At 59.0% G+C, this 25,489-nt stretch overlaps 3 protein-coding genes and 1 long non-coding RNA gene across 7 annotated transcripts; 2 read left to right on the forward strand and 2 right to left on the reverse strand.

Annotated features, from left to right (window-relative positions):
* Nucleotides 1-916: 916 nt before the first annotated feature.
* LOC106558941 (testisin-like) lies at nt 917-5,299 on the reverse strand. Of its 3 annotated transcripts, XR_005360968.1 has the most exons (7): nt 5,199-5,299; nt 4,716-4,880; nt 3,801-4,084; nt 2,781-2,892; nt 1,743-1,897; nt 1,181-1,349; nt 917-978 (listed from the first exon to the last, which is right to left on the reverse strand). XR_005360968.1 is itself a non-coding variant. In XM_038540679.1 (6 exons), exons 1-4 carry the CDS (start codon nt 5,183-5,185, stop codon nt 1,881-1,883), a joined length of 582 nt encoding a protein of 193 aa, XP_038396607.1. In that variant the 5' UTR covers nt 5,186-5,230; the 3' UTR covers nt 917-978; nt 1,181-1,349; nt 1,743-1,880. The 3 variants fall into 3 exon arrangements, 1 of the variants encoding a protein (XP_038396607.1); XR_005360967.1 differs by lacking the exon at nt 2,781-2,892; XM_038540679.1 differs by lacking the exon at nt 2,781-2,892 and having other exon boundaries at nt 5,070-5,230.
* Nucleotides 5,053-14,850, forward strand: LOC111096324. Its single transcript, XR_005360969.1, has 4 exons — nt 5,053-5,118; nt 8,548-8,668; nt 11,584-11,681; nt 14,507-14,850. It is a non-coding gene; the product is annotated as an uncharacterized LOC111096324 (long non-coding RNA).
* Nucleotides 8,517-16,041, reverse strand: LOC490054 (serine protease 33-like). Of its 2 annotated transcripts, XM_038540675.1 has the most exons (6): nt 15,107-16,041; nt 12,548-13,589; nt 11,876-12,038; nt 11,186-11,463; nt 9,949-10,115; nt 8,517-9,165 (listed from the first exon to the last, which is right to left on the reverse strand). In XM_038540675.1, exons 2-6 carry the CDS (start codon nt 12,660-12,662, stop codon nt 8,923-8,925), a joined length of 966 nt encoding a protein of 321 aa, XP_038396603.1. In that variant the 5' UTR covers nt 12,663-13,589; nt 15,107-16,041; the 3' UTR covers nt 8,517-8,922. The 2 variants fall into 2 exon arrangements, with proteins under 2 accessions (XP_038396603.1, XP_038396604.1); XM_038540676.1 differs by lacking the exon at nt 15,107-16,041 and having other exon boundaries at nt 12,548-13,715.
* Nucleotides 16,042-16,397: 356 nt separating this feature from the next.
* LOC479874 (testisin) lies at nt 16,398-20,411 on the forward strand. Its single transcript, XM_038540678.1, has 7 exons — nt 16,398-16,668; nt 16,784-16,813; nt 16,919-16,945; nt 17,141-17,306; nt 17,823-18,106; nt 19,624-19,778; nt 20,076-20,411. The coding sequence occupies exons 1-7, from the start codon at nt 16,599-16,601 to the stop codon at nt 20,301-20,303; spliced, it is 960 nt and encodes a 319-aa protein (XP_038396606.1). The 5' UTR covers nt 16,398-16,598; the 3' UTR covers nt 20,304-20,411.
* Nucleotides 20,412-25,489: the final 5,078 nt, after the last annotated feature.

Consider the following 25,489-nt stretch of genomic DNA (forward strand, 5'->3'; position numbering starts at 1 on the left):
GCACTGGAGGTTGGGCTTCAATATGTGAACGTTGGGGGGGACCCGCACATCCAGTCCCTAACAGTCCTCCATGGCCAGAGTCGAGCCCAGCGCAGAGCAGGCACCGTGCGCGAGTCAACGGGCCGAGCAGGGCGGCAGGCTGGGGGTGAGGGCGAGGGCCACAGGAGAGGCGACCTGGTGGCATCCTGGCACCAGCTTTTCACCTGCGGTGGACGGCGGGCATGACCCTGCTGTCCACGCTCCAGCCCTAGGTGTCTGCCATTAGGCCGTGGCACGCTCCATCTCCAGGCCTGACACCGTGCGGGCAGGTTGTTCTTCTGTAAAAGGCTGTTGTGAAGATGAGCTAGGGCAGCCCAGGCCCAGCCTGCAGTGGAGCCTAGCTGATGCAAACACGTAAAAGTGCTACAAGAATGAAAGCAGCAGCCTCCTGTCCTCCCACAGCTCCTGACCTTTATGGCCTCGGAGGGCTTGGTGGCAGTGGGGCCACAGGTGTTCCCCTTGGGGCAGCTGGAGGGGCTGGTGGGATGGTGACAAGAGACCCTGGGGATACACCGCCATCTCTGGGGGCATGGGCCAAACCTGAGAGGGGAGCTGGCCAGCTCTCATGTCCTCTCATAAGTTATCTTTCTGGCTGAATTAACTGGAGAGGGCTCTGGGGTTTACAACCCAGACCTGCATGGTGCAGACAGCTGGAGCAAGGGTTGCCAGTCAGGAAGTGGTCCTGGGGTGACTGGGAGGGTGTCCAGGGAGCCACCCAGGGCCACAGAAGGCTCTGCAAAGCATAGACTCCAACATGCAAACCTGTTTATTAAAAAAGGGACAGGGATCCCTGGTGGCGCAGCGGTTTGGCACCTGCCTTTGGCCCAGGGCGTGATCCTGGAGACCCGGGATCGAATCCCACGTCGGGCTCCCGGTGCATGGAGCCTGCTTCTCCCTCTGCCTGTGTCTCTGCCTCTCTCTCTCTCTCTCTCTCTGTGACTATCATAAATAAATAAAAATAAATAAATAAATAAATAAATAAATAAATAAATAAATAAATAATAAAAAAGGGACAGTTGGGGGAACGGGGCCTGGCTCAGCAGATGGCCCCAACTCTCAGGGGCTCTGCTGGACTCAGGCCAGCTACAGGAGGGAGGCAAGCCAGAGCAGAGGGAGGAGCAGCTGCAGGCAGGGGGCTGACCTCTGAATGCTGCTGTGGGCCATGAGCGTCCTGATCCAGTTGAAATATGCACTGATGTTGGTGTAGACGCCAGGCCGGTTGGGCCTACCACAGCCGGATCCCCAGCTCACGATTCCAACCTGAATCCACAGCCCTCTCTTCTCACAGGCCAAGGGTCCGCCTGAGTCACCTGGGGGAGCAGTGCAGATGAGCCAGGCCTGGGGTGGGGCCGGAGGGGCCAGTGGAGAAGTGGGGCCAGTAGGAGGGACTGTGGAGCTGGGCAGACTGGGTGCAAACCCTACCCCCCACCCCGGAAGTGAACAAGCCTCAGTTTCTACGTCTGCAAAGTGGGGCAATAGTCTCTGTCTGCCCCCCCCCCCCATTTTCAGGTGAGGATAAAAGGAGGTACAATTAATGCAAAACAATGCTTGTCTCCCAGCCTGGATAACTAAGGCCTTCTGCTTTTTCTCACAAATAAATGCTAAGGGGGGTTGATGAGCATCACAGTGGTTGCTCCCAGGCTCCAGGTCCGGAGGGGTGGTGCCTGGTTCCAGCAAGGCGCTGTTGGGGCTGGAGCACTCACTCTACAGGCATCACGGCTACCATCCTCGGAGCCAGCACAAATCATGTCATTGAGGTTGTAACTGAGGATGCTGGGCTGTTGGAACAGGTAGTCACACCTGGAGTTGTTTATGATAGAGACCTGCACTTCCTGGAGATTCTAAGGAGGCGGTAGAGCTGCCAAGGGTTGGGGGTGACAGAGAGAGAGAGAGACGGCGACTTTAGCCTTTAGCCCTTCCTCTGCCATCTGGGACAGGGGTGAAGTCCCTGGGGAACCCACAGAGCCGGGGACATCACTCTCGAGGACTCTTCTGTGCCAGCCCAGCACCCTGCTCATGGTGGGTGATGAATAACATCGCAGAAGGATCCAATGGATGGACAGCTGACACTCGGTTTCCCTCTCTGTAGAAGGGAGATGACAGCCCCTGCCTGAACCACTGGGGAGGTCCCTTAGCCACAGCATGCACAGGGCTGCAGGGGGTGGGGTATAAACACACTGAGGCGGTTTAGGATTAATATACTACACCTGCAGCATCCAGCTTGAAAATGCCACGGATTTGTTAAAAGATATGAATCTATATCCAGAAGAAGCTGAACAATCTCCAAATAGGATAAACAGAACGAAATCCACACTGAGATATATTTTCATCAAACTATCAAAAGATGAGGGTAGGGATGCCTGGGTAGCTCAACTGGTTAAGCATCTGCCTTTAACTCAGGTCATGATCCCAGGGCCATGGGATCGAGCCCTGCATCGCGCTCTCTGCTCAGTGGGGGGCCTGCCTCTACCTCTCCCTCTGCCTGTTTTTCAGCCTATCTGTGCTCTCTCTCTTTCTGTCAAATAAATAAATAAAATATTTAAGTAAAAATAAGTAAAGGCCTTGAATAGTCATTTATCTAGGAAAGATCTACATATAGCCAAAAAGCACATGAAAAGATGCTCAGTATTACTGTCATATTAGGGAAATGCAAATCAAACCCACAATGAGGTACCACTTCACATCCACTAGTATGGAAAAAAATGGAAATAACAAGTATTGAGAAGAAGAGAAATTCTAACCCTCATTCATTGTTGATGGCAATGTAAAATGGTGCAGCTATTGTGGAATGCTGCTTCTTGGTTCCTCAAAAAGTTAAATATGGAATTACCACATGATTCAGCAGTTGTACTCCTAGGTATATACACAAAAGAAAAGAAAAGAGGTATTTAGGGACGCCTGGGTGGCTCAGTGGTTGAGCGTCTGCTTTCAGCTCAGGGAGTGATCCTGGAATTCTGGGATCAAGTCCCACATCAGGCTCCCTGCATGGAGTCCGCTTCTCCCTCTGCCTGTGTCTCCGCCTCTCTCTGTCTGTGTGTCTCAAGAACAAATAAAGAAAACCTTAAAAAAAAAAAAAAAAGGAACGAAATTCCGACATGTACTATAACATGGACAAATTTTGAAAACACTGCATTAAATGAAAGTAACCAAAGGGCCACAGAGTGTATGAATCCATTTACATGAAATAGCCAGAATAGATAAATCCATAAGGACAAAAAGCTTGTTAGTGGCTGCCAAAGGCCGGAAGGAAAGGGTAAGACATGGTCACTGCTCACTGATTGTCAGGTCTCCTTGGGGAGCGATGGAAATGTTGTGAGACTTGACAACGTTGATGGTTATACACCATGAATGTATTAAATTGCACAGTTGCACATTTTTAAATGGTGAATTTTATGTGTTGTGAGTTAAATCTGAAATAAAAAAACCCCAAAACACCTGAGACCTTTCTGACAAGCCCACCCCCAAAATTACCAAGCCCCTGCAGCCTGGGGAGTGTAGCCCCGGTCCAGCCGGCCTCCCTCTCACTGGGACTTCTGGCTCACAGTGTCTGGATGGGAGAAGGAACCGGGTGCAGGGACAGGAAGTCTGGTCCTTTCAGGGGGAGCAGCAGCAGACAGCCGGGGAGCAGACAATGCTAAGCTGCCCCCAGGAGGGACCCAGCTGCGCACAGACCCAGGTGGGGGCTGCTGAAGCTGGTGTGGGTGGAACAGATGGTGGAACATAAGACCCCCTGTGCACCTCTCACTTGCCCCCAGCCTCACCCTGATTTTCCTGGATGTCCCCCCAGCCAGTCACCCAGCAGTTGGTCTGGTTCTGGAACTTGGAGGAGGAGATCATAACACAGATGGGCTGGATATACTTATTGTAGGTGACAGAAGAGGACAGCTTCAGCAGGGCGATGTCGTTGAGTGAAGTCCCCTCAAATTGGGGGTATATGATAATATCCTTCACCCTGTAACGATGGTAGAAGGTCCACAGTTTCCAGTAATGTGGCCTAGAAGACAGCTCACCAATATGGGCCGTCCATTTTAAGGGATCACTGTGCCTGGCAAGGGAGGAAAGAGCAGTTATGAGTCCTTAGAGAACGGAGGGCCACCTGAGCACACCTGGGGCTCACTTCCTGAGGGGAGACTGCTTCAGGTGCTACTAGGGTGCACCCTGGACAACAACAACAGAGTTCCTTTCATGGCCTGAAGTGTCCAGTGCAGAAATGATGACGGCCCAGAGAAGATAGTCCAAAGTCCTAGAATCTGAGGCCTCTGGGGACATGGAGGTGAGGCAGCCGGGTGCCTCCCCTGGGGCTTGATGTGGCCCCTCAACCAGCCTGTTACCTCCCACCACTGTCCTAAAAAACAATGAACGGATGCACAGGACCAAAGCTGGTGGCATCCAAGTAGCTGCCTCCACCCGGGGCCACAGGCCAGGCTCTGTGCCCAGCACTTACCCACCTCCTTCCACCTCCTGGTACACCTCCGTGGGGAGGTGGGATGAGGAAGGGGATGGCGGCGCTGCTACTTGGGGAGAAAAGCCAGAAAAGCATGACACAAAAGTGTGTGTGAATGTTCTGAAGAACATTCTAGAAGATGGAGAACAGGGTTTTCCTCACGTGGCTGCAGCCTGGCCTGGGGCTGAGGGGCACCCCAGCGGGTGGAACCGGGCCCCCACCTCCGACTCACTTGAGGAAGCAGTGCATGGCCTTGAGCACCCGGCAGCTGAGCAGGCTTGCCCCGCAGTGCTGGTGCCTCCCCCGGAGCTGGCTGCCCTGCCAGGGCCATTGCCCCGGCTCCAAGTCCTTTCCACCCACCACGTGCGCAGCTGGATTTTGTGGAAGCCGCAGGGCCCTGCGACGGACAGGCGGACAGATGGACAGCGGCTGAGCCCGCGGGCGCGAAGGGCAGGGGCTCCCGGGACGGCGGGAGTCGGGGGTCTCGGGGCGGGGGCCTCCCGGGGCCTGGGGACCCTCCCCGCGTGGTCCGCGCCGGCTCCCCCCCCCCCCCCCCCCCCCCCCCCGCCCCCGGCCCGGCAGTTACACGTGAGCAACGACGAGTTCTCGAAACCTGGGCGGGGGAAGAGGAGACGGTGAGGCGTCCCCGCGCTCGGTGGTCGGGGGTGGGGGGTCAGGGCCCGCGGGCAGCTCGTCCCACATCCCGGTGCCTTACCTGCGAACAGCTGGTCGAGGTCCTGAAACTCTGGGGGAGGTGCGGGGGGCGGGTGAGCTCAGCCCCGCCAGCACGCCCCCCACCTGCAGGGCCCCCGCCCCCCCCCCGCAAGACCCCCGCCCCCCCTCGACGCCCGCCCGCCCCCACGAGCTCAGCTTGCACCAGCAGCGCCGCCAGCGCCAGCAGCAGCGCCCCGACGTGCGCGCCCATGACCTCCTCTCCAGCCTCCTGCGCCGCCTCCGCTTCTGCCCGCTGGGGGGGCCCGGGGCGGCCCCTGGGGGAGAGGGAGCGCCCGCCACGCCGCCCGCGCCTGCCCCCAGCCGGACCTCTGGGGGTGCGGGGGTGCAGCCGATGTCCTCCCGGTGCCGGCTTGGCCCTTCCTTCCCCTCGGGCAGTTGCCCCCAGCCACAGCGCGCGCCCCAAAGGTCCTGCCTGCGGCGACCCCGGGGTCCTGGCGGCCCCCGCCCACCCCCTCCTGCGGGAAGGGCCGGGCTGGCCCACAGCCGGGTCCCCGGGACTCCCGTGGGAACACAGGAACAAGTCCTCCTGAGGGCGCGCTCAGCCGGGCGGTATGGGGCCGAGCCAGGAAAAGAAGATCCGTTTCTTTGTTGGGGGAGATGATGGCGTCAGGTGTAGCCCCTCCCTGAGCCCACGCCGGGCTGCTCCCGCCCAACCCAGGCTGCCCCCAGCCCCCTTCCTCTTCCTCCTCCTCTTCCTCCGAGGTAAATTTTGGAGTTGAAACCTCAAGGCGGTTTCACGGACACCATGAGGTCCTCCATCCCAGCGTCCCTGTAACCAGTGACTCCCTCAATGCGCCTTGGAGTGTGGGGGGTTGTGCCCTCTCGATGGCCCTCTCGGTGTCCTGAGCATTAGCGCGGATGGGGGAGGATTTGCAAAGCGATTGCCTTCTGAGGTCTGCCCAGCCAGAGGAGAGCCAGTGTGGGCTTGCGGGAGTCTCCCTCGGTGTGCACTAGTGGGAGCCCTGCCCCACAACGCCCCAGGGGTGAGTGGCCAAGGGATCAGGTGCTAGAGGCAGCAGCAGCCAGAGCGCGGTCCCTACCTGGAGGAGCAGGCGAGAGAGGTCCTCAGGGTGTCCTTGACCCAGGGCACCTTGAAGGAGATGCCTGTGAGAGGCACTCGGTGCTTGGTGACCTTGGAACCTTCTCCAGACCATGAAGCTGGCCCCCTTGGCTTCACACACTGGCGTGCTCACCCCCATCACCTGCAGAGTGAGGGGCTCAGGCAGGTGGACTCGGGACAGATGGGGCGTGTGGGAGGCCATGGTTGGGTAGGGACTGGGTCCCCAGGCATGGCAAGGGGGCAAGATTTTTCCCTAAAGTGGTCCCCCGGTGTGGCCTTTGGCACCACAGCACTTGTAACCTGCTAGTGTCCTGTGAGCTCCTACGGTCTGGGCCAAGTGTGGCACGTTGGTTGCCGGCGACACCGTGCCAGCCACCACATCCTGAAGCTGTTCGGGGAGCTGCGGCCCAGAGGGTCGCTCAAGCCGAGGTCTTGCCACAAAGGGTCCAGGCTCCCGCAGCCCACAACAGCCCCTCTGACCACCTCTCCCTTGCCCCCCAGCACCCCCCAGCACCCCCCCCAAGCTGTCTTTTCCTCTTCCTCCTGAACTCCAAGCTTGCTTCAGGGGGGGCGGGCTCTCCCTGCCGACTCCTCTCCCGAGGCTGCTCCACAGCCCGTCCAGTCTTGTGCTAAGGTGACCCCTCAGCAAAGCTTGCCCGGCCCCCCTCCCATCTCCAGCAAGCTCCATGCCCCAGGCCCCCCCAAGAAGTCAGCCATATCCAAAATGATCTCATTCGGTCACATGTGCACCTGGCCGTGGACTGCCCCCACATGACAAGCTATGTGGAATTAAGGGTGGACGGAGAGGCAAGGAAGGAAGGGGGAAGGAGAAAAGGTAGAAGAGAAGGAGGGAGGCAGAGCATCTCCCAGGGTGGGGGGCTCTGGCCCTGGCGGGCCCCATCGCAGCCATCCCAGAGGGCCCTCCAGGTATCCTGGCCCAGGAGGAGCAGTGTGGAGGAGCACGGGGGGCGGGGGGGGGCAGGAGGTGGCCCCTCCAAGCTCCTTAGGGGACGTCAGCTCTTGGGGATCCTCAGACAGGGTGCGCAAGGCTCAGGGAGGTCACTGAGATCCCTCCAGGTGGGTGAGGAGGTAGCATGTCCTCCTCTCCCTCATCTGTGCCACCACACTCGGCTGCCACCCCTCGAGGTGCCCACAGACGGTGGACGGCAGCAGCTGGAGCTCATGTCTGTGCTTACTTGTGCTCACCCTCCCCCTGGTGTGCCCGGCTGGCTACCCAGCACACTGCTCTGGCTGGCACATGTTGGATACGAGCAGCATCTGGGGCCTGGGGGGCGTGGTGACAGCAGCGATGACCCTGGTGTCAGCCCGTAGCTGCGGTCTGAGTGCCAGATGACCACGGAGATCCTGCACATGCTTGTCTCCCACAGGGCGGGCTGCGGTGTGGGGCTCACGCTCTAACAGTTGGGGCTCCAGGCTCGTGGCCGTCCTTAGCCACCGCCCCCATCCTGCCTGCACAGCTGCTCCCCGCCGCCCAGAGAGGCCCGGGGGCTGGGGCTGGGGGTCCTCAGCTACCTGGCCACCAGGAGACAGCCCTGACGGGGACACCCAGGCCCTGTGCATCCAGAGAAGCCTCCAGAGAGGGAGGGGTGTGGGGTTTGGGTGGCCTCGGCTGCAGGGACAGGGGACACTGGAGAAGGCGCTGCAGGGGCGGTGGGGGCGGTGCTCAGAGGATGAAGGTTTCTCAGCCTGCTGCCTGGGGGCCGAGGGGGCCGCTGAGGATGTGACCACTCGGCTCGCCTGTGGGTGGGAGAGCCAGGCATAGGCGGGGTGGCGCCTGTCCCAGAAGGGGCTCAGCCTGCCGCCTGCCCCCCCCATGTCCCACCCGATGGAAACCGTCGCCCTAGGACCCAACCTGGGCTCCCTCCTCCCGCTGCCGGCTGGCTCACACATCTCCAGCAGGTTCCAGGCTCCTGGAGAGCCAAGCTGGGGAAAGAGGGAGAGGATGGCCGGCGAGCTCGGCCCGGCTCTGAGCCTTCCAGGTTCACACCTGAGGTGGACGGATTCACTGCCAGCCCTGCCGCGCCCCCAGGGTGTTGCTGTGCCACCCACTGAACCTAGGGACAGGGCTGCCATGTGACTGTGCTCGGGCAAGCCCTGGAGCTTGAAGCCCTCAGTCTCCCCGTCTGAAAAACCGGGAATGGGAGATGCTTTCGCGGACAGCCTCTGGGGTCCGGAGGCGCGGGGGGCGGCTCGGCCCGCGAGGAAGCGATGCCCTTCTGCCCGCCAGCTTGCGTTTATTGCCTCTCAGGTAGACAGGCCCGCAAAGGCACCAGCCCAGCACTGGGGACTTGAAAGCCCAGTTCCAAGGGTCCCCCAAGCCCCCAGAGGAGTCCCCGAGTGCAGGTGCACCTGGGAATCGGACTTGGATGGTGAGTGAGGGGCAGGACAACCAGGCTCTGTCCCCAGGGGTTCCCAAGTTGGCAGGGAGGCTGAGGGCACCTTGAGGCCTATGGGTCCCAGGTCGTGGGGTCTGAAGTGGGGGGATGGGGGGCAGGCAGGGGCCGGGGAGGCTGGCGGAAGGCAGCCAGCCACGGAGGGTCTGGGGAGGGGTTTCTTGCAGGACGCAGGCCAGCAGCGGAGGGTCTACAACGCAGAGGCTGAGGCCGCAGGGCCCGCTGCCCGGTTAGGCAAGCCCCACGGCGGCCAGGGCAGCCCCCAGCGGGATCAGAACCAACAGCCTGGCGGGGAAGAAGGCTCTGACGCCTTGGGCTGAGCTCTGGATCTGGCTGGTAATCCACGTGGTGTAGACGCTGACGTTGATGTACACTCCTGGCCTTTTAGGGAGGCCGCAGTCATATCCCCAGCTCACTATGCCTGCCTGGGTCCAGACTCCAACGTCGCAGACCAGGGGGCCTCCAGAGTCGCCCTAGGGACAAAGGAGTCCAGGAGTGTAGGGCCACCTGCTTCGTCTTCCCTCCTTCCACGAGGGCCTCCCTATGCCCACCAACCTCTCTTCAGGCCTGTTGGCTAGGTCTAGTGGATGGAGGATTGGTGAGCTGGATGTTTCTGGAAGGCAGCAGAGGCCTGGGAATTTGGGGCAAAATCCCTGACACGTGGGACAAGCTGTGGGATGGGAATACCGCATTCTTTAAATAAAACCGTGCATTTCAGAGTAGGGGTTCTGAGGAACACTTCTGTGTTGCTACTCATGCTGTTTGCTTTGGTTTTGATGAAAAAATTCTGTGATTAAACAAGACTAATAGGGCATGTGATGAAGAGCAGTCAAAGACGAAACCAATGCAGCCTAGAAGTGACCTGCTCCTCAGGATAATTTGCTCAGAGGCCCTGAGTGTTATTTTTGGGAAAGAAAAAAAGACATTTCTGGCCCCAAAATAAAAGCTTTAGGAATAAGGGATATGGTCACAGTTTGCTTAAGCACTTTTGAAATATTTCATATTCTGATCATGTTGGTATGATGTATTTAAAGGGATTGTTTTTCTATTTGAATTGACTCTTGTATTTAAAACAATGTTGTCCTCCTCTGCCCTGGAAGGGGGGTCTTTGGGGGGGGGTGTCACTGGGTGACAGGGAGTGGGTCTGCCCTAGGGGGTCCCGGGGGGGGGTGACAGGGAGCGTGTCTGCCCTGGGGAGTCCCCAGGGGGTAATGGGCACTGGGAGACCCTGGCCCCCATCAGGGCTGCTTGCTCACCCCGCAGGCGTCTTTCTGGCCACTCTCGAAGCCGGCACAGAGCATGTCCTCGAAGATGATGGGCTCCTGGCTGGGGTTGTTAGAGTTCTCCTGGTAGTAGGCATCACAGGTCTGGGTGTCAATGAGGGGTACGTTCACCTCCTTCAGGGTGAAGGGTGGAGGGAGTGCTGGGTGGGGAGCAGAGCGGCACTCAGACGGGACGGCACCATCCCCTGGCTCTCAGCTGGCCAGTCCCTACTCTCTTGCACACACTCTGATGAACTAATGACAAGAAGCCGTTTCTTGCCGTTTTGCACGCCCTCCTCTGCTGCTCGACGAACAGGGTCCCGCATTGGTGTTCAGGAAGCCCTGACACAAGGCCGAGGTAGCGCGGTGAGCCCACTCAGAAAGGGAAAGGGAGGGACGCCTAGGTGGCTCAGCGGTTAAGTGTCTGCCTTTAGCTCAGGTCCTGATCCCAGGGTCCTGGGATCGAGTTCCGTGTCGGGCTTCCTGCAGGGAGCCTGCATCTCCCTGTGCCTGTGTCTCTGCCTGTCTCTCTGTGTGTCTCTCACGAATAAATAAAATCTTTAAGGAAAGGGAAAGCTGTTCCCTTCCTTCCTGTGGCAGGACCTGCTCCAAGGTGTGGCGCTGCCCTCCCGGTGACCAGGCAGTGGGGCGAGCTGGACACACAAGGGACCGAGGGGCACGAGCCAAGACCCGGGGCAAGTCACTTTCAGCAGATGACCCTACTCTTCTCAGCCCTCCCAGGCTGTGGCCAGAAATGGCCTGAAGAGTGCCTCTCAAAGACTCATATGCACCCACACCTCAGAAGGTGAACTTTTGTGGGAAGAGGGCCTTCGCAATTTAACTAGTCAAGGTGAAGTCATCCTGGATCCAGGCAAGACAGAAAAGCAGAGGACACGCAGACCCCCAGGGGAGAGGCCGGGTGAAGATGGGGGCAGGCTGGGGCCACCAGCCCAGGGACACCAAGCATTGCCAGGAGCCAGCAGAAGCTGGAAGGAGCCTGGAGGATCCTCCGCTGGAGCCTTCGGGGAGCCCGGGAGGGGGTCTGGGGCCGCAGGCTGCTTATCCGAGGGAGGTCCCGGTATTTCACCGGCTCCCCTGTGCTCCGCCCATCCCGGTGTGCAGGCTCCGGGTCCATCCTGTGTGAGTGTGGTGGCCGGTGCTGCTGGCCAGGGAGGCCCCGCCCACACTGGTCCCCACCCCCCACCCCCCACCACGCTCCCTGTGTCCTTACGCTGATTCGCGGCGATGTTTCCCCAGCCGGTGACCCAGCACCAGGTGCCATTACCCAGGGGGTCTCCGGGTTTGGGGAGGCAGACAGGAAGGATGAGGTCAGTGAAGTTGACCGGTGAGGCCAGCTGCACTAGGGCGATGTCCCCAGTGCCGAGCTTCTCCGAATAATCTGGGTAGATGATGAACTGGGCCACGGCTTGGAACTCCTGGGGCTCATCGGCCTGAGGGTAGGAGGAGATGGAGCCCAGCAGCACGACGTAGGAAGACAGGGGCTGGTTCCTGGAGGTGGGGAAGTCCAGGGGGTCACGGAGGCTGTGCCAGGGTCTCCCGGGTGGGGGCCAGGGACCGTCTTGATTTGAGGGTCCTAACATTACAGACGGACAACTTGTTGTTTTATAGACGGACAACTTTACAAGCTGAGTGCACACCAGAAACGAAGAGTACCCCGTTTATTCCTCAAGACACCCCTGCAAAGATGCGACCACCTCCTCTATTTGGTGAGTGTGAGACAGGCTTGAGGGCAGAGGCCATCCTGGGTGGATAAGTGACCCCCCAGGAGGATATTTATGCCACCTAATTCCAGATGGGTGGAAGGCTGTGGTTCAAATGGGGAAGGAAGGGTGCTGGTGGGGAAGGGCGGGTCCTGGCTCCCCCCGGGGCTCATACTTGTGCCCTCCCAGAAGATACTCACTGGTGGAAGCAGTGGGCCGCAGTCAGCACCCAGTCCTCAGCAATCAGGGAGCCCCCACACACATGCTCTCCATTCTCCCTCAGGCTGACCTGCCATGGCCACTGGCCCAGCTGGGCATCCTGCCCTGACACGATGCGGCCTGTCATACGTGGGCGTCCACACACTGCAGGAGGAGTCCATGGGCCGGTTATAGGTGGTCCCCTCTGGGCTCCTCGGGCCCTGCAGACCCGGCCTCATTTATCCCTACCACTCATGGGTTGGCATCTGGTCTCTTCTTCTTGGGCTCCACGAGGTGGAATTCTTTGTAAGAATTCCTGCTGGAGGGCAGGGCTTGGTGACCCGGGGTGGGGGGACAGGGCAGCTGAGCTGAGGGAAGTGGGAGCTGGGGGCCTGGATGGGCTTTCCAGGCGCGGCAGGAACAGGGAGGTGGTGGGCCGCTGGCCCCGGGCTCCCGGGAGGGTCTGCAGCACTCTGTGTGCCACGTCATCGGCACCTGCCTGGTGGAGGCGGTGTAGGTGCAGCAGCCTGGGAGTGTCTGATTGAGAGCCTGGGCTCCTTAGCGCACCTGCCTGAGTTCAGGCCATAAGGGATGGGGCTGGGAGGATCTCCTCCTCTTTATCTGCCCGCAAACCTCAGGCTCTCACTGTCTCCCCACCCCGGTATTTGTCCTACCTGCATCCAGGTCTATCTCATTCATCAGGGAGCTGCCGGATGGGAGAGCGGGGGTGCTCTCCTGGAGGGCCACGGGGAGGAGGGAGAGCAGGACGGCAGTGAGGGCCAGCTCCATGGTGTGCTCCCGCCACCACTTCCGGGGCCAGAGTCCTCAGACTGAGGAGCAGGGGATGATTGCAGTCCAGCCCAGGAGCGGGGCTTGCCTCAGGGCGGGGCTGACGCCTCCACGCCTCGCCTGGCTCCCACTCCTCCTGGGCACAGGATCCTGGGTCTCCTCCACATCTTAGGCAAGACCCTGGGGACCCTCCCTCCCTGGCCCTGGCCTCCTAGCACCAGCCTCCCACACCACTGACGGCCACATGTAGCGGCCCCACATCAGCCAGGCCGTGTACCTCCCAACTGATTCCCCAGGAGCTAGTACGACCCCCATCTTACAGCACAGGAAGCCAGACTCCTGTGGTTGAACCACTTGCCCAAGGCCCAACAGGTGACGAAGCCAGAAATTCTACTTTGTGCCACAGTGCGGGGGGGCCCGGGGGCAGAGGGGCTGGAACTGGCACCTAGGACACACTCTACTCTGCTGCCTAAGCAGTTCATTTCCGCCCCGGGGCTCTGAAGGTCCTAAGATGGGGCCAGGATGCCCAGGAAGTGAGAGGGGACCCATTATTCAAGGAGGTGGAGCAGACACCCTGGTGTCTTTGCCTGACCACAAATAGCAAGCACCTGGACGGCCTGGCCTGGCCTGGCCTTGCGTCTGGAAAACCTGTGGCCCAGAAAGCAGAGCTGCCCAGCCCTGGGCACAGGGGGACGGAGGGGTGCGGGAGATCTTCCCTGATTCCCGCTTTCTCCGTTTCTCAAGAAGTACCCATCCTTTCTGGTGCCCCGTCAACCTAGCCCAGGGGCAGCCTCCCCTCCAGAGCACTCACTCCCCTGGAGGGTGTGTGGATCTCGGAGCAGCCTCACATCCTTGAGTTAGGCCAAAATCACCTTCAGCAGATACTCTGGTGTTACTGCTTTTTCCACTTGCCAGATCTCTTGATTTCTGAGAAGAATGTGAATTTATTTATATCTTGAGCGTTTAGAACTTTTTTTTTCCTTTATGTATTTCAAAGCTCTGTTGTCAGTGCCATAAAGGCCTCATAGCTTTTTGGTGGCTTGTAACTTGGGTCAATGTGAAGTTTTCCTGTATTTCATTCTTAAGACTCTTAGCCCTGGGGTGCCTGGGTGGCTCCATTGGTTAAGCGCCTGACTTTTTAAAAAATATATATATTTTATTTATTTATTCATGAGAGAGAGAGAGAGAGGCAGAGACACAGGCAGAGGGAGAAGCAGGCTCCATGCAGGGAGCCTGATGCGGGACTCGATCCCAGGACTCTAGGATCACACCCTGGGTCGAAGGCAAACTAAAGGTCTGACTCTTGATTTTGGCTCAGGTGGTAATCTCGGGGGTTTGTGGGATTGAGCCCCGCATTGGGCTCCCTGCTCATCTGGGAGTCTGCTTCTTCCTCTCTCTCTGCAGCTCTCCTGCTTGTGCTCTCTGTCAAATAAATAAATAAAATCTTAAAAAAGAAAAATATATGCACAGGCTTGTGCTGTGATCAGAATGCCCACCCCGCCGCCACGTTCATCTGTCAAAATCCATCTGTTGAAGCCCAGTGTTCAGAGGTGGAGCCTCTGGGGGGTGATGAGGTCAGGAGGGTGGAGTCCTCGTGAGTGGGATCAGTGCCCTCGGAGACACAGAGAGCTCCCTCACCCCTTCTGCTATGTGAGGGCCCAGTTGTGAACCAGGAAGCAGGCTCACCTGAAACCTTGACCTCAGACTTCCAACCCAGGAACCACAAGAAAGAAATGCTGTTTATGGGCCACGCACCTACTTTATGGCATTTTGTCATAGCAGCCTGAGCGGACAAGGCAACATTCGACTCAGAGGTGACGTCACGTTGCTCTTCCTCCATGCAGGCTCACCCCATCCCTTGTTACTGCTGAGCTTGTGTTAGAGACCTAGGATGCGGAGGGGAGACCACCTGCCCGCACATTTGGCGGGCCAGCCAGTGCACGCTGCTGCAGACACACCTGGAGCATCTAGCTGCGACACAAGGCACACACCTGCCGGTCTGCCAGTCGGCTCACCTGACGGGTGGTCTAGAGCTCCGCCTCGTCTTGTCTTCTCTCAACCCTTAATTTTATTACTTAAAAAACTTCTTGTAGGGGCGCCTGGCTGGCTCACTGGTTGAGCGTCTGCCTCTGGCTCAGGTCTTGATCCTGAGGTCCTGTAATCAAGTCCCGTGTCGGGCTCCCTGCAGGAAGTCTGCTTCTCCCTCTGCCTGTGTCTCTGCCTCCTTCTGTCTGTGTGTCTCTCATGAATAAATAAAATCTTAAAAAAAAAAATTGCCAGTTCATCCTCTAGTTACCTCCATTTTAGTATTCAGCCCTTGCCTCCAAGGATTTCTCTAAGCAGCGTCTAGTGTCTGCCCTCTAGTTCTCTGATTGCCCCTTTCCTGGGTAGGAATTCTTGTGTGGTGTTTACAAATACCCTCAAGGAACTTTCTGAGGACGTACCAGCTGGGATTTTCCAAGTCGTCAGCTATTCAATGGAATGTCTTGGTTTTCTTTGAAGACAGCTCATTTTATTCGAATAGATGGTTCTGGTGCATGTACAGACTTTCCTCAAGCGTTGCTTTGTCTTGGTTGCTGTGGGTTCATAACAGGCTCGCTGAACAGGCCTAGCACGTTCCCACGCTGCGCGGTCTGAAGAAGGGGCTGGCTCTTGACCAGCTCCTAGGGAATCACCCCTGAGCCTTTGGAATGTCTTGCTTGAAAACTGTGTCTCTGTAGACCTGGAGCTGTGTGCGCCTCTAGAGAGTTAGCGGGAATACCACCTGGGGCCACCCACATCCTCAGGGCCTCTGGAGGGGCTCATGTCTGTGAACTAAGGTTAGCCATGTGGGCTGTCAGTGCCTGCATGATGGAAGCCCCATAATAGCACCCCCAGGCCCCTGGGCTCATGTGAGCTTCCCTGGCTGGCCATACTTCACGAGTGTCAACACACGTCATTGCTGGGAGAACTGATCTCCACCCATCTGACTCCATGGTGAAGGGGAAGCTAGAAGCTTCCACCTGGCTCTCCTGGACCTATCCCCTGTACCTTTGTCATTTGCTGATGCTCCCTGTACCACTGTAGTGAGCTACAACCCTGAGTAGAACAGCTTCCAAGAGTTCTGTGGGTTCTGGTGAATCGTGACTCTGTGGGTGTCCTGGAGACCCCAGTTCAGTTGTCCCATTCACACCTGTAACTGAAGAGCCAACTTGGTGACTTTGTGCCCTGCAACTGGCTCCACTGAAGAGGAAAGCTGGCTGCGGGCCCTGTGCAGGTGGGCGGCGCCAGCTGGGAGCCGCAGACCTGGAGGGGGTAGGTGCCCTCCAGGTGGTCAAAACCAGGCCATCCTCCTCTGGCTCCCGTGGGGGACCCTTGCTTCAGCAGGAGCCCCATAGGCCCGGCCCCAAGTGCACCTACAGGACTTGTCCCTGTGTTTTGTTTTGTTTTTAAGATTTTTAAAATTTATTCACGAGACACAGAGAGAGAGAGAGACAGGCAGAGGGAGAAACAGGCTCCCTGCAGGGAGCCCGATGTGGGACTCGATCCTGGGACCCCAACTTCGGCTGAAGGCAGATGCTCAACTGAAGAGCCACGCAACTGCTGTCCCTGTATTCCCACGGGAGTCCCGGGAACCCGGCTGTGGGCCAGCCTGGACCTTCCCGCAGGAGGGGGTGGGCGGGGGCCGCCAGGACCCCGGGGTCGCCGCAGACAGGACCGTTGGGGCGCGCGCTGAGGCTGGGGGCTCAGGCCGAGGGGCAGGGCCAAGCCGGCTCCAGGAGGCCGGACGCTCCCCGACGGCCGCGCATCCCCGCACCCCGGCACCCCCGCACCCCCAGAGGTCCGGCTGGGGGCAGGCGCGGGCGGCGTGGCGGGCGCTCCCTCTCCCCCAGGGGCCGCCCCGGGCCGCCCCAGCGGGCGGAAGCCGAGGCGGCGCAGGAGGCTGGAGAGGAGGCCATGGGCGCGCACGTCGGGGCGCTGCTGGCGCTGGCGGCGCTGCTGGTGCTAGCGGAGCTCGGGAGGCAGGGTGAGCCCCGCGGGGGCGGGCGGGGGTCGAGGGGGGGCGGGGGTAGTGCAGGCGGGGGCCCTGCAGGTGGGGGGCGTGCAGGCGGGGCTGAGCTCACCCGCCACCCCCCCCCCAGAGTTTCAGGACCGCGACCAGCTGTTCGCAGGTAAGGCGCCGGGACGTGGGACCAGCTGCCCGCGGGTCCTGACCCCTGACCACCGAGCGCGGGGGGCGCCTCACCGTCTCCTCTCTCCCCGCCCCACCCCCCCAGGTTTCGAGAACTCGTCGTTGCTCACGTGTAACTGCCGGGCCCGGGTGGGGGGGGCGGGGGCGGGCGCGGACCACGCGGGGAGAGTCCCCAGGCCCCGGGAGGCCCCCGCCCCGGGACCCCCGACGCCCGCCGTCCCGGGAGCCCCTGCCCTTCACGCCCACGGGCTCAGCCGCCTGTATCTCCGTCCGTCTGTCCATCCATCTGTCCGTCTGTCCGTCGCAGGGCCCTGTGGCCAACGAACTGTTTCGACGCGCGTCGTGGGTGGAAAGGACTCGCAGCTGGGGCGCTGGCCCTGGCAGGGCAGCCTGCGCCTGTGGGGCTCCCACCACTGCGGGGCGAGCCTGCTCAGCCGCCGCTGGGTGCTCACGGCCGCGCACTGCTTCGACAAGTGAGTCGGGGGGCACGGCCGGCTGATGGGCGGGAGGGGGCCTGTGTGCCCTTCCGGTGCAGATGCGACCCTCGGGTGCCCCTCTGCCACAGGCCTGGCTGCAGCCATGTGAGGAAAACCCTGTTCTCCATCTTCTAGAATGTTCTTCAGAACATTCACACACACTTTTGTGTTGTGCTTTTCTGGCTTTTCTCCCAAGTAGCAGCGCCAGCCATCCCCTTCCTCATCCCACCTCCCAACGGAGGTGTACCAGGAGGTGGAAGGAGGCAGATAAGTGCTGGTCACAGAGCCTGGCCTGTGGCCCCAGGTGGAGGCAGCTATTTGGATGCCACCAGCTTTGGTCCTGTGCATCTGTTCATTCTTTTTAGGACAGCGGTGGGACGTGACAGGCTGGTTGAGGGGCCACATCAGGCCCCAGGGGAGGTACCCGGCTGCCCCCAGTCCCTAAGACATCAGGTGTGCTCAGGGACCCTGCTCTCTCTAAAGCTCCCTGACTGCTCTCTCTTTCCTGGTCAGGTACAATGATCCCTTTGAGTGGTCAGTCCAGTTTGGCGAGCTGTCTTCCGCCCCATCTATCTGGAATCTTCAGGCTTACTACAACCGGTACAGTGTGCAGGAGATCTTTTTGAGCCCCATGTACCTGGGGGCTTCATCCTATGACATCGCCCTGCTAAAGCTATCCTCCTCTGTCACCTACAATAAGTTTGTCCAGCCCATCTGTGTTATGATCTCCTCCTCCGAGTTCCAGAACCGGACCGACTGCTGGGTGACTGGCTGGGGGGACATCCAGGAAAATCAGGGTGAGGCTGGGGGCAAGTGTGGGGGTACACAGGGGGACCTTATGTTCCACCATCTGTTCCACCCACACCAGCTTCAGCAGCCCCCACCTGGGTCTGTGCGCAGCTGGGTCCCTCCTGGGGGCAGCTCAGCATTGTCTGCTCCCCTGCTGTCTGCTGCTGCTCCCCCTGAAAGGACAGGACTTCCTGTTCCTGCGCCCAGTTCCCTCTCCCATCCAGACACTGTGAGCCAGAAGCCCCAGTGAAAGGGAGGCCAGCTGGACCGGGGCTGCACTCCCCAGGCTGCAGGGCTGTTGGGGTTGTGGCATGGCCTCAGAAGGCCTCGGCATTGATTGATTTAGCCAAGCATTCTTTGCACCTCGGCCAGGGTGTGCACTCGGCCTTCAGCACCCTGACCCTGGCTTTCCCGTCCCTTCTTCATCTGCCTGCACTAACTCCTTGCCCATTCCTCTATCCTTGCAATCTCCAGCCATTCATGATCCTCAGCTCCCCATCCCACTCCAGGGGGCCTTGGGCCAGCATGAAGGGCCACCTGTGTATCTCCCCATGAACTCCCTGAAACTGCTGGGCACAGCCTCCCCAGAGATGCCCTGGGTCTGGAGCTGCCCCATCCACTGCTCCCTGGCCCGGCCTGTTCCTGCAGCCCCTTCACACAGCAGTCACGACAAATGAAGCTCCTGGCATGCGTGCTGCTTGCCTGGCACTGTTCCAGGCTCTCAAGGCCAAGGAAGGAGCAGCGTGAGGTCTCTTTTCCTTCTGGGCCTTACCTATGGATGAGGCTGGGAACATTTTTGTATCTGCTTCATAAATGAGGAAAGTGAGAGAGACATGGAAATTGCCCCAGGGCCCCAGAGAGAGTCAGTGGGGAAGCCAGGGCTCCCTGGGTGGGTGTCCTTAAGGTCACAATCTGGAATTGGCAGCAGGGGGCAGCAGGTGCTAGAGGAATCAGGGCTAGCCCTGCCTTCCTCTAGAATTAGGGTCCTGTCCCTGCAAGGGGCTGGCTACTGTGCACCCCCCCCCCCCCCCCCCCCCGCAGACCTCCCCTGGCCGAAAGGGCTGAATGGGTGTGAGCCAAGAGGCTCTGGCACTTCTGTGGTGCTCCGCGGGGGAGCGGCCAGGGCCCAACTCCCCCTGAATCTTCCCTTACCTGGAAGTGGGTGATGATGGTGCTGCATCCTAGGCGGCCCTGGGAGCCCTGAGAGCACATCCTAAAGCACTGGCCTGTGGCTCTGGAAGCACTTCCTGTGTGAGGAGAGGAAGGCTCCTGGGCTGTTCCACCTGTGCAGGCTCCCCCCCCCCCTTGCCCAGGGTGCTGGCTTGGGAGGGCTGCCCTGCGCTTGCTGCAGACGGGGAGGCCGGCTCTCAGGAAGGGGCTCTGGCAGCGTGCCGACCCCACAGATGCTGGCTGCTGGCCCCAGGGACCCTTTCCCGCACCCCATGGCCTGTGCCATTCCTCCCAACCAGATGGCAGAGGAGAGGCTCAGGGTGCCATCTTTCTCTGTCCCCTCCACCCCCGGCAGCACTGCCATCCCCCTACGTCCTCCAGGAAGTGCAGGTCGGCATCATAAACACTGCCATCTGTAACTACCTCTACGCACAGCCGACTTTCCGCCGTGACATCTGGGGAGACATGGTTTGTGCTGGCAACCCCCTCGGTGGCCAGGACGCCTGCTTTGTGAGTCCTCCTCCCTGCCCCAACTAGGGGTTTTGGGGGTCTGGCCTCCCACCACCCCAGCCCCAGGCCTGAGAGTGAACTGTCTCCTTGCACCTCATTTGGTCCTTGTGTCCACCCCAGAGGGTAGAGACTATCGCCCCACTTTGGAGATGCAGGAACTGAGGCTTGTTCACTTCTGGGGTAGGGGGCAGGTTTGCACCCAGTCTGCCCAGCTCCACAGTCCCTCCTGCCGGCCCCACCTCTCCACTGGCCCCTCCGGCCCCACCCCAGGCCTGGCTCATCTGCACTGCTCCCCAGGGTGACTCAGGCGGACCCTTGGCCTGTGAGAAGAGAGGGCTGTGGATTCAGGTTGGAATCGTGAGCTGGGGATCCGGCTGTGGTAGGCCCAACCGGCCTGGTGTCTACACCAACGTCAGTAGGCACTTCAAGTGGATCAGGACGCTCATGGCCCGCAACAGCATTCAGAGGCCAGCCCCCTGCCTGCAGCTGCTCCTCCCTCTGCTCTGGCTTGCCTCCCTCCTGTAGCTGGCCTGAGTCCAGCAGAGCCCCTGAGAGTTGGGGCCGTCTGCTGAGCCAGGCCCGGTTCCCCCAACTGTTCCTTTTTAAATAAACAGGGTTGCATGTTGGAGTCTATGCTTTGCAGAGCCTTCTGTGGCCCCAGGTGGCTCCCTGTACACCCTCCCAGTCACCCTAGGACCACTCCCTGACTGGCAACCCTTGCTCCAGCTGTCTGACCATGCAGGTCTGGGTTGCATACCCCAGAACCTTCTCCAGTTAGTTCAGACAGAAAGATAACTTATGGGGCTTAGTTGGTGAAGTGTCTGCCTTCGGCTCAGGTCATGATCTTAGGGACCTGGGATTGAGCCCCGAGTCAGGCTCCCTGCTCAGCTGGGAGCCTGCTTCTCCTCCTCCCTCTGCCTCTTCCATCTGCTCTTGCTCTGTCTCTCTCAAATAAATAAAATCTTAACAAAAAAAGAAAAAGAAGAAAGAAAGAAAGAAAGAAAGAAAGAAAGAAAGAAAGAAAGAAAGGAAAGAAAGGAAAGAAAGGAAAGAAAAGAAAGGAGGAAAGAAGGAAAGAAAGAAAGAAGGAAAGAAAGAAAGAAAGAAAGAAAGAAAGAAAGAAAGAAAGAAAGAAAGAAAGAAAGAAAGAAAGAAAGAACGAGCCTTTATGGGAAGACATTAGTAGCCCCTGGGGCCCCAGGAGGACTGGAGCAGGGGTGCGGGGAGGAAATATCCTAACCTCCCCACTTCTCTAGCTGGTGGGCCCCACCACACATGCCAGCCACTCAGGCCTGAGCTCTGTCTCCCAGAGGCCGGCCTGGGGCCAGGACCGGGGTGCGGGAAGTTTATTTGGGGGGTGATAGCAAGAAGCCCCAGTGAGGAGGTTCCCGCTGCGGGCAAGGGAGGCACAGTCCCGCCGAAGCCCGTGGGAAATCACAGGTGGGAAATCACAGGGGTTGCCTCTGCATCCCCGGGGCAAACCCACCTGCGCACCTGTGATCTGCAGGGGGGGGAGGCCAGAAGGGGGGCTCTGCTTCCTCGAATGGGGAGAGTGGTCAGTCGCCGGTGCCACCACGAACAAGACCAAAGTTCTCCCCTCTAGGCAGAGAGGCCCCCGCAGGGCGCTCACTGCCTCACCAATTCAGGGGCCCTGTGTGGGCACCCTGTTTCTGCTCCTTCCTGCGCTCCCCCTGCGCTGGAGGGGCTCCCGTCCCCCAGCAGGCAAGGGCACTGAACCCTGCCTTGGCTTCCTGGGGCTCCGGGGCTCCTGGCCCGGCTGGGCCCCTCACCCTTGCAAGGCTCCACGCACGCCGTCCCGTGGCCCTTGTGTGGCCAGCTCTTGTCAGACCTGAGGTCCTTGCAGGTGCTGTTCCCTTGGTGGAGGATGTTCCCCCTCCCGGCCTGAGACCCTCGCCCCTCACAGCCCTCCCACCAGCTGGTCTCGCCCTACCTACCCCGCCCTCCGTCCCGAGGGGTCCCCAAGGGCCAGCAGAGACTACGCAGCCACGTGCCCTTGTTGCTGGAGCCACTGCCCGCCCGCCGGAGTGGGTGCCCACCACCCTCCTAGAGGCGCAGGCCGCGCCGGGACCCCGCACTGACCAGGGCACCTGCTTGGCCTTCCGCCGCTGCCGCCGTGGCCGCTGGTGCACAGCTGAGGGTCCTGCCCCGGGGGACCACGTGCTGGGGGGCCAGGGAGGCCCGTCTGGGGAGGAAGCTGGAAGCTGGGGGGCAGTAAGGGACTAGCATCCCGGGGCCCAACAGAGGGCGGCCTTCCCTTGTGATCGAGTTCACGGAGAGTTAAACCCAGAACTTTCATCTTCCAGGACATCTTTAGCCTGGAGTCAAGATTTGTCTTGGAGACTCCACGCCCAGTGCAGAGCCCACCTGGGGGCTAGAACTCTTGACCCTGAGCTCAAGGCCTGAGCTGAGATCAAGAGTCAGACCCTCAACCCGCAGAGCTGCCCAGGTGCCCCAAAGGTGTCGTTTTGAATGCCATCTGCCAGCAACCTAAATGTCCAATATTATGAGATTGCGTCAAAGTGTGGTTCTGGTGATCCTTAACCATTTCTTCTTCTTGCTCCTTTCGTTGACTTTTGTTTTCTAAGGAGAACGCATGCTTTTTAGAATCACCGTAAAGCTATTTGTACTTTACAAACAAGTCTGGCCGCGCAATGACACCCATTTCCCCCGTTATCTTAAGTTGCTGTCTGGGGGCAGCAGAGTTTGTCGGGCTGGGAATGAGCAGCCCTAGGCTGCTTGTGTGCAAACTTCCAGCAACCGCCCGCTTCCCACGTGCAGAGGAGGCCAGTCTGCTCTGTGCACAGGCCCACACGTGGATGCGGATCCTCGGCTCTGTAAGGGAGAGGCCTCCTGGGTGGAGAGACACAGAATGGGGCTGCGGCCACAGAGGCGGGGGGGCCGGGGTCCCCAACAAGTATGAGTAAGTGGGGGAAATAAACATAGTTTCAGGCCCCTTAAGTCTGCTGCGTGTTCAGGTGCCTGCTGGTTCAGCCCCGTGCCCTTGCGCCCCTCTAGGGGAGCCCCTGGGCCGCTGGGGAGGGAGCCTGCAGCTCAGCAGTGCTCCCTTGTGTCAGAGGGGGCACATGGCAGACAGGTGCCGAAAGCCCTGAGATTTGATGGAAGAAAAATCTGCCCCATAAGGTGTAGGGTGGGTGTGAGATGAGGGGCTCCTGCGAGAGGGAGGGACCCGGGGAACTGCCAGGTCCCGGGGGGCAGCGGCTGGCTCACAGGTCTCTTGTGAAATTCCCCCAAAGGGAGGGCTCCAGGATCACTCTGGGGAATGCTACCCACTGTAGGTCCCCTTGGAGATTTTTTTTTTAAAGATTTTATTTATTTATTCATGACAGACACAGACAGAGACAGAGAGAGAGAGAGAGAGAGAGAGGCAGACACACAAGCAGAGGGAGAAGCAGGCTCCACACAGGGAGCCCGACATGGGACTCGATCCTGGGTCTCCAGGATCACGTCCTGGGGTGAAGGCAGGCGCTCAACTGCTGAGCCACCCAGGGATCCCTCCCCTTGGAGATTTTTAATGCATCTCGGCATATCAAAGCCTGAAAGGTCCTGCGACCAAGACCAGTTTAACTTTCCCCGAAGTCTGAGATCACACAGTCCCTTTACAAATAAAGTCTAATACTGTGTGGAAATAACACCCCGTGGAGTACGCATGGGAGCCACAGCTGAGGGGATGCAGGGGGCGAGGAGGGGGCCTGGGCCACCCGGGGGTGGGGGGGAGGCAGAGGAGGAGTGCCACAGTCCTGGCTCTGCCTGGTGCTCTCTTCTGCCCGCTGGGCTCAGATGGTGATGATGACGATGGGGATGAGCAGGGTGGCCGGTGGCCTGGGCTACCGACAACAGCCAGTGCCCGGCTTTGGGCTTTGTCCTAATCCCCTCACATGTTGGCTCGTCTGGTTCCCCAAGCAGCGGGCGGTGTCGGCACCCCTGTGTAGACAGGGATGGCAAGGGCCGCCTCATGCCCCGAGCTGGGGTCAGCGGGACACCTGCTGCCTCCCAGGCCACCATGCAGCCCCGGGGGGCAGGGGTTGCTGGCGACTTTCGGGCCTCGGACTCGTTGCCCTCCCCCCAGCACTCCTGACCGACTTCTTGGCTTTCCAGGAGTAGAAACGTGGCTCCGACGCCTTGGTTCTACCGTGTGGCTCTCTCATTTCCTCTTTCCTGCATCCGTTCCCTTGCATGGCCTTGTCAGGTGGCATCGCTCAGACCTCTGACCCCTTCCAGTTCGAAGGACCCCTGTGATGACACGGGTCCCACCTGGGCAACCCAGGATAATGTCCCCATGTCACGCTGTTGGCTCCACCACACCTGCGGCATAGAGTGACGTGCTCAGTCTCCAGAGTTTAGGGTGCTGACATCCTGGGGCTCTGTTCTTTTGCCTCCTGCAGGGACCTCCCTGGGGAAGGGCAGGCAGGGAGTCCCCTTCTTAAGCCTTCCTGCCTGACAATGACATCGTGTTGCCCTCCCCCTTGACTGGTTATTAGCAGGTCTAGAGTCCAAAAAACGAAATAGCTTTTTTTTCAGCTCTTGGAAGACCCTGAAGCACCACCTTCTGGGATCCTATTCCGAAATCTTGGTAGCATTCTGCTGTCGCTAATAGTGGCAGCCCTGGCATTTGTCCTTGGAAGTGACACAGCAGCAGTCTGGTGGCAGGCAGGTGCCTTGAATCTGCATCTACAGAGCTTCTTCCATAAGCCTGAGAAAATGTCACTTGTCCACACACCCCACCAACTGGGTCCTTGTTTGTTTGTTTGTTTTTTTTTTTTCTTGTTTGGTTTTTAAATATACTTATATGGAGAAGCCTGGGTGGCTCAGAGGTTTAGCTCCTGCCTTAGGCCCAGGGTGGGATCCTGGAGACGCCGGATCGAGTCCCACGTGGGGCTCCCTGCAAGGAGCCTGCTTCTCCCTCTGCCTGTGTCTCTGCCTCTCTCTCTGTGTCTCTCATGAATAAATAAATAAAATCTTTAGGGATTCCCTGGGTGGCGCAGCGGTTTGGCGCCTGCCTTTGGCCCAGGGCGCGATCCTGGAGACCTGGGATCGAGTCCCACATCGGGTTCCTGGTGCATGGAGCCTGCTTCTCCCTCTGCCTGTGTCTCTGCCTCTCTCTCTGTGTGACTATCATAAATAAATAAATTAAAAATAAATAAAATATTTAAAATAAATAAATAAATACACTTATGTGGGGGCGGGGGCTGCTTGGTGCCTGGGGGGCTCAGTCAGTTGAGCGTCTGCTTTCAGCTCAGGTTGTGATCCTGGGGTCCTGGGATCGAGTCCTGCGTCAGGCTCCCTGCACAGTGAGGAGCCTGCTTCTCCCATTCCCTCTGATGCTCCCTCTGCTCATGCTCTCTCTCTGTCAGATAAATACATAAAATATTTTTTAAAATAAAAAAAATACACTTATTAATTTTGTTTTCTGATTTCAACATGATAGGAAAAGGGTAGCAAAGAAAATGTGTAAGAAGGTTAAAACTGATGGTGATCGCCTACACTGTCACCCGGGGCGACAAGGGTTGATGCTCTAGTGTGTCCCTAGGCGCATCCAACATACAGTAGGCTACGAGATACACGAAGCCCTGGATTGTGGTTACGTTTAGAACCCATTAGAAATACTTCAGTTTCTCCATAATTATTCTTGTTTGCATAAGGGAAGTAAAAATCTTAGTGATATCTAAAAT

The sequence above is a fragment of the Canis lupus genome, chromosome 6, assembly GCF_011100685.1.
Source record: "Canis lupus familiaris isolate Mischka breed German Shepherd chromosome 6, alternate assembly UU_Cfam_GSD_1.0, whole genome shotgun sequence".
Classification (NCBI taxonomy): domain Eukaryota; kingdom Metazoa; phylum Chordata; class Mammalia; order Carnivora; family Canidae; genus Canis; species Canis lupus.